At 28.4% G+C, this 6,742-nt stretch overlaps 1 protein-coding gene across 2 annotated transcripts; it reads left to right on the top strand.

The window, feature by feature from the left end:
- The first annotated feature begins 4,192 nt into the window (after positions 1-4,192).
- LOC117906133 lies at positions 4,193-6,261 on the top strand. 2 transcript variants are annotated; one of them, XR_004649775.1, is made up of 3 exons: positions 4,193-4,744; positions 4,889-5,381; positions 5,804-6,261. XR_004649775.1 is itself a non-coding variant. In XM_034819091.1 (2 exons), the coding sequence occupies exons 1-2, from the start codon at positions 4,469-4,471 to the stop codon at positions 5,222-5,224; spliced, it is 612 nt and encodes a 203-aa protein (XP_034674982.1). In that variant the 5' UTR covers positions 4,193-4,468; the 3' UTR covers positions 5,225-5,493. The 2 variants fall into 2 exon arrangements, 1 of the variants encoding a protein (XP_034674982.1); XM_034819091.1 differs by lacking the exon at positions 5,804-6,261 and having other exon boundaries at positions 4,889-5,493.
- Positions 6,262-6,742: the final 481 nt, after the last annotated feature.

Here is a 6,742-nt window from a genome sequence, read left to right as displayed (position 1 = left end):
TGAAGTTAAGTTAAATTATTATGAATCACCCGATGAAAGTCAAATTTTTGTTCAATTTAGATGAAGATCTCAAGGTTAAATGGGTGAAACAACTTCTTCAAATCCCATGAATCTCCATGTTGCATACTTGTTGATTTATTGTCTTTAGGTTGGATCGATAGAAATTTTAGGTTGGATTTTGTTTCATCAATTTCCTATGAACTTTTTATTGATTTGATGGCTTAATTTTGGAGAATATACTAGTTGTGGATTTTAGTAGATATGGTACTTATATTGAGAACTAGAATGAAGTTTATGTTTTTTTTATTTCCTTTTTTTGCAAATAAGAAATAAATATTTGGTAGCTTTGACAATTTATATGTTCTTATATTTTTTTTTTCTTTGTAAAATATAATTCTATAGCTTTTTTTGCATGACAAATTATTTAAAATTTTGATAAAAGAAAAAGTGAATATTTAAAATTTTTAAGGTTATGGATTTTATCAGATATGATACTTGTTGAAAATTAGAATAAAATTTGAAATCTTTTATTTCCTCTTTTGGAAATAAGAAAAACATTTGCTAGCTTTGAGAATTTAAATATTATAATAAATATTTTTTTGGTAAAATATAATTTTATAACTACTTAAAGCATGACAAATTATTCAATTTTTTAATAAAAATAATAATTGAATATTTGTATATTACGGTTATATGATTTTTTATGGTTAATTTTTTATTTATTGAGTATATATATATATTTTTTAGTCTTATTATTTAATAACAAAAAAACTCTCAAAATTTATTTATTTTTAAATAAAAAAAATTATATTAAATTATATGTAAGGATATTATTGTAAATTTATTTCATTTTCATTTTCATTTTCATTCCTATTATTATCAAACATTAGAATGGAAACAAATAATCATTTCAATCTTGCATTTCTAAGTTCATCCAAATTCTAGAAATGGAATCATCAAATTCATTTTTATCCACTAAGAAATCGGAATGGAAACAAAATATTCATTTTATTCATTATTCTTGACACATGCATTTTAGAAAATAAATTCATTTTAAATCAAATATTATTTTATGTTTTTAAGAAAAAAAATTAATTATATTTTATGAAGGAAAAACTATTTATTTCTAATTATAAAATTATTTTTATTTTTAATGGGACCAATTTAATAGATATTATATAATTAAATTTAACCAGGTACCTGGATGCCACGCTGCTAAAAAGTACACAACTAAGTTGAAAAACGAAGTCTTGGTCAAAATGAAAAAGCGTGTAGGGGAAAAATCCTCTCCCATTAGACAACTTATTATTCTTTTTATTCCTTAGCTCCGAAGCAATTTTCATGTAGAAAGCGCAGGAAGTTTTCATTGGGGCAAAATGTGTATGACTCATTAATCTATCGTTGGTCCAAAATTACAAGACACGCAGAAATTTTGGGTTGTCAGTGTCAAAATTACAAGAGATTCAGAAGATTTATTGCTACAGCATTTTCCTCACCTACTCATATGGTATGCATTTTTATTGGCACCATCAACACTGAACTTTCATTTCATCTCTTATATACAAGGTGTATATTTACTTATTAAAAATTTGAGTTAATCTTTTAACTTCTATTTTTCAAAATAATTTTTAAAAATAATTATCTTTTTTAAGATAAAAGTTTTTTAAAATAATTTTTTAAAAGATAAAAATTATTTTTGAAAATTCATAACGAAATTTGACCGGTGTTTTTTTTTTTTTGAAAACAAACTAAAATAAAAAACTAGATCATTAGTAGAAATTGTTTTCATAAATTTTAAAAAGTAAAAGGAAAATATCAAGAAATAAAAAATAAAAATAATAAAAAGTAAATAAAAAAGAACAAGCCCAGTACAATATTAGTTTATAAAATCTTCAAATACATGTTTTTTCTGATTTTTTTTCAACTTCTCTATATTTTTTTATTAGACAAAATAGATTCGACCTCAAACCACGCCCAATATGTAAAAGTTATTAAACTTAAAAGTAAATTGAAACTCAAAAACAAATTCAATTAGTACTAGAAAGTTATCCAACCCAAAACTAATCTAATTAACATTAAACCAAAATTCATTTTAATGACTTTACTAGTTTTTTCTTCAAATATAATCATATTTAAAAAAATAAATTGTTTGACAAATAAACTCCAAATCAAATAAAACTTAATGCCCTGAATCATTAATGAGCATAGTAACTTTTAAATATAATTTGAAAGTCAAAAAGTGATGCAATTATCCAAGAATTTATAGACAAAAATGACTCAAAATGACTTCATTGTTGCTTTTTTCCATAAAATCATTTTTTTTTCATTTAGAAAATAGACTTTAAATCAAGCAAGACTTAACGTGTTTAACTCATTAAGGAAAAAGAAAATCATTTTCCTTAATATTTTTTTTTTCTTTTCCTAATACCTTCTAAAGCAAACATAGCTTAAGCGACTCCTGAAAAGGTTCAAAATTGAACCAGAATGGATCAAGGGTTAGATTACAATTGGACGGTCTTAGGCACTCCATCAAACCAGAAACAAATTCATTGGTTCTTACTAAGTTGAAATAATTTTCATATTTTATTACTTAATTGATGAATATTAATACGAAAAATAAAATAATGCAAAAATCAATTTATACAACAAAATTTTAATTTCCTTTCATATCAATTTCACTAAAAATAATTTATGCAATAAAATCGATATATGGACAAAATTATAATATTTTTAAATATCAATTTCACTAAGATTAATTTATGGAATAAATCCTATTTTCTTTAACATTGAATTCATTCTGATTTCATTAATATCAATTTTATAGAAATCAATTTATAAGTCAAATTGTACCAGCTTTGTAATAATAAACTCATCTAATAGTCCAACACATATAGGCCCATGGTTAGGCCCAAGCCTATAAATTACTCGCTGATGAATGCCAAGTTTAAAGGGGATACTTGTGCTCCTCCATTTCCGACATGGAATCAAGTGACTTCATTTTATCTTATTTCCGGCAAAATACTACCATGGGATGGGCCATCTTTGCAATTTCCTTTGTATTTGCTTTTTCCCCTTTTCTTTTTTCTCTCAAATTTCTAAAATCCAAATGAAACATAAAATTAGTAAAAGCGTGTTTGGCAGTGATTCTTGTAAGTGTTTTTAGTATCTTTTAACACTTGAAATTTTTTACTTTTTAAATATTAAAAATGCTAAAAACACTTCCTAAAATCACTATTAAATTATAAGTCTATTTGATAATAATTCTAAAAAGTGTTTATAACTTTTCTAATACTTGAAATATAAATATTTTCATATGTTAAAAATACTAAAAATACTTCCTATAATCACTATTAAACACATTCTAAATAAGATAAAACTTATTTTTTGGATATGATTGCATGGTGTTATGCATTGCAAAAGGTAAAGTTCTCATGAATGCTCATTCAAACATCAATCATACATACATTTCATAGCTGAAAACATAAATTCTAGTTTCTAGCATTTGCAAGTCATACTTTTTCATTTCCCAAATTGCAGTGTGTTTTTGTCAAGGATCAAGATTAATGACTACCAGCCTGTTATTAGATGATCAGTACATGTAGAAGACCATCCCATGCCTTTTATTAGATACTCTGTTATTGATCTTATGCTCATTCAAAATATCCCTGTTATTAGATACTCTGGAACAAGTCCTAAAGTGGTTTACAAATTAACACAACTGGTCTGGATCTTTTAGGCCAATATTTATTTATTTACTTTTTTTGTTTTTGGGGTGGGCATATTTTTAAATCCTAGAAATTTTAAACAGCAAAAATATAATTAAGAATTTAAGTTCCTTTAATCTGTTTGCGGTGGAAACTTACACCAAAAAGGAAAAATAACTTACCAATAATGTAATCATGGCTTGAAAGGTCCAAAACCAGAGAGACAGAGAGAGACTATTGAATGACATGTCCTAGGAGTTGCTGACATTGAGCTAAGTAGATTGAAGTGGAAGTAGTCAAATAAGTTAGTCATGTGGAAGATTTACCTATTCCTTGGGAAGAATTTGTTGGTTTGTTTCTATTCTTTAGGAAGTATCTATAGGTAGCAGGTTTGTTGCTATTTTTGTGTTTTTCTGTTTAAGCTAGTTGTATAAATAAGTGCTTTGAAGCTTAATAAAACAGATCACTTTAGATTCCTCAATGTTTTGTTGCTTTCTGAGAGTTTCTACACTTTGTTTCTATCAAAACCAAAAAATTGGTATCAAAGCCTTGTTCTTGAGTAACCTGTGAGGTGAGTGAGCCTATACACCACAATATCTAGAATGACCTCAGAAGCTTCACTGAATGCACCGGCACCTCCAGTGTTTGATGGAATAAATTATCAAGTGTGGGCTGTTCGTATGGAAGCCTACCTTGATGCTAGTGATCTGTGAGAAGCTGTTAGTGAGGAATATGAAGTTCCTCCCTTATCCAACAATCCAACTATGGCTCAAATAAAACTACACAATGAGAGGAGGCAAAAGAAATTAAAGGCAAAAGCTAGTCTATTTGCAACTGTCTCATCTACAATTTTCACCAAAATCATGACACTGAAGACAACAAATGAAATATGGAACTTCCTGAAGAAGGAATATGAAGGAAATGAACGAGTCAAAGGTATGCAAGTGCTGAACTTGATTAGAGAATTTGAGATGCAAAGGATGAAAGAATCAGAAACAATCAAGAATTACTCAGACAGACTTCTTAGCATTGTTAACAAAGTAAGACTTCTTGGTACTGACTTTTTTGATTCTAGAATAGTTCAGAAAATTTTTATAACAGTTCTTGAGACTACAATATCATCTCTAGAAAACTCAAAAGATGTGTCAAGTATAACCTTGGCAGAGTTGTTGAATGCATTACAGGCTCAAGAACAAAGGAAGCTTATGAGACAAGAAGGATCTGTGGAGGGTGCATTTCAGGCCATATCTCAGTACAAGAAAGAGATGCAAAGCAACAATAATAGCAGCAACAACACTCAACAGTTTCCACCATGTCCTTATTGTAAAAAATCCAATCATCCACAAAAAAGGTGTTGGTGGAGGCAGGATGTAAAATGTCACAAGTGTGGTCAGCTAGGGCATGTGGAAAAGATATGCAAATCTCAACAGCAGCAAGGAGAAGTCAAGGCTGCTGTGGAAGAACTTCAAGATGAGCAACTGTTTGTGGTATCATGCTTTGCCACTAGCAGCTCCTCATAAACCTGGCTTATAGATAGTGGTTGTACAAACCATATGGCTTATGATCAAGGGCTCTTTAAGGAACTTGACAAAACCGTTACTTCCAAAGTTAGAATTGGAAATGGAGCATATCTTGTAGTAAAAGGCAAAGGAACAATGGCAATTGAAGGCCACACAGGTTTGAAATTAATCTCTAATATAGATAAACGGTAACTATACCTTCTCTTCATCTCCCTCTGCATATTTTCTCACTAGCTGACTTGATTTTATCTATTATTACTCTCAAAAAACTTGGGCCATTTGAGTATTAAGTTTTTTCCGCATGATTTCGTGGAAGCCCATTTCTCTATCCATTTGATCTCTTCATTTTAATTATGAACAATATTGTATAAATAGTTGTGCCCTGGACATTTTAAGATTTAATATTGAAGATAAAAAGGCATAAAAATTGCACATACTTGTAGTGATGCTCTTAATGGGTATCTTGGTTGCTTGCTTCTTTGATCATTATTGCTTATTTGTTGTATCTACCCTGATTGTATTGGTGCATTATTATTATTGAAAGATGATGGACAGGATATTGTTGGTTGCGATGAGCAGGTAACATGGCGCTGGTGGTGTTGAGTCAGTGCTAGAGAATGCAGGGTTTTAAAAATTTTGCGTTACAGGCTCTTATAGCTCAAAATTTGCCTCAGAATTTTGTATCTCAAAAAATTGTTTACAGTATCATCCAAACCCAGTTGTAATAAACTTGAAATCTTTGAAAATATCCAACACATTCAATTCTTCTATCAAGAGTTTGAAGAGGTTGCACGCCTCAGATGAGCTCCACTACTGGCTTTAAACAATTCCAGGAGAGTGCATCACATCTCATAATTAGTTCTGGAAGTGGACAAGGACATGGTTATGAGGCAGTAGTTATAGCAATCATTCTTTAAATTTTCAAAATCAGAATTATAACAAAGTCCCCTGCACCAGCCTCCTAAGAATACAGTCAAGAAATAGGTTATTCTTTACCAACCCTCCGTGAAAGTAAAAGAAAAAAAAAACAAAAAGAAGAAGATAAAAATTAACTTAATCAATAGTGATGGATTAGACCTTTGGATTACACCTTAGTCATAATGGGTGATGTTTGTTTGTTTGTTTTTTTTTTTTTAAAGTTATAAATAGAACTTTAATGCTTAATAGTGTTAAGTATTATATTGTTTTTTTTGTAATATTTTATTTTTATTAAGCATCAAAAAGTAAAGAAAAATCAATATTATTTTTTTTTATTTAGAAAAAGTCAAATATTTTGTTTTTTTTTTTTGTCTAACAAAAATTTTTATAATAAGTCATAAAAAAATGGGAAAGCAAACGACTTAAAGTTTGAAAACAATTTTCTTTCAATAAGAAGTTAAAAAAACAAACATTCTGTAAGTAGAAATTTGATCATTAATTAATAATGAGAATCTTGATATTAGTTGTAGCTTTTTCATCTTAATGCTATTTAGTTTGCTTCACGTATTCTCTCTATTTCTTTCCATGTCTCAAATATTT

The sequence above is a fragment of the Vitis riparia genome, chromosome 18, assembly GCF_004353265.1.
Source record: "Vitis riparia cultivar Riparia Gloire de Montpellier isolate 1030 chromosome 18, EGFV_Vit.rip_1.0, whole genome shotgun sequence".
Lineage (NCBI taxonomy): Eukaryota > Viridiplantae > Streptophyta > Magnoliopsida > Vitales > Vitaceae > Vitis > Vitis riparia.
The sequence above is the reverse complement of the archived record's forward strand: the minus strand, read 5'-3'. Positions and strand labels throughout refer to the sequence as shown.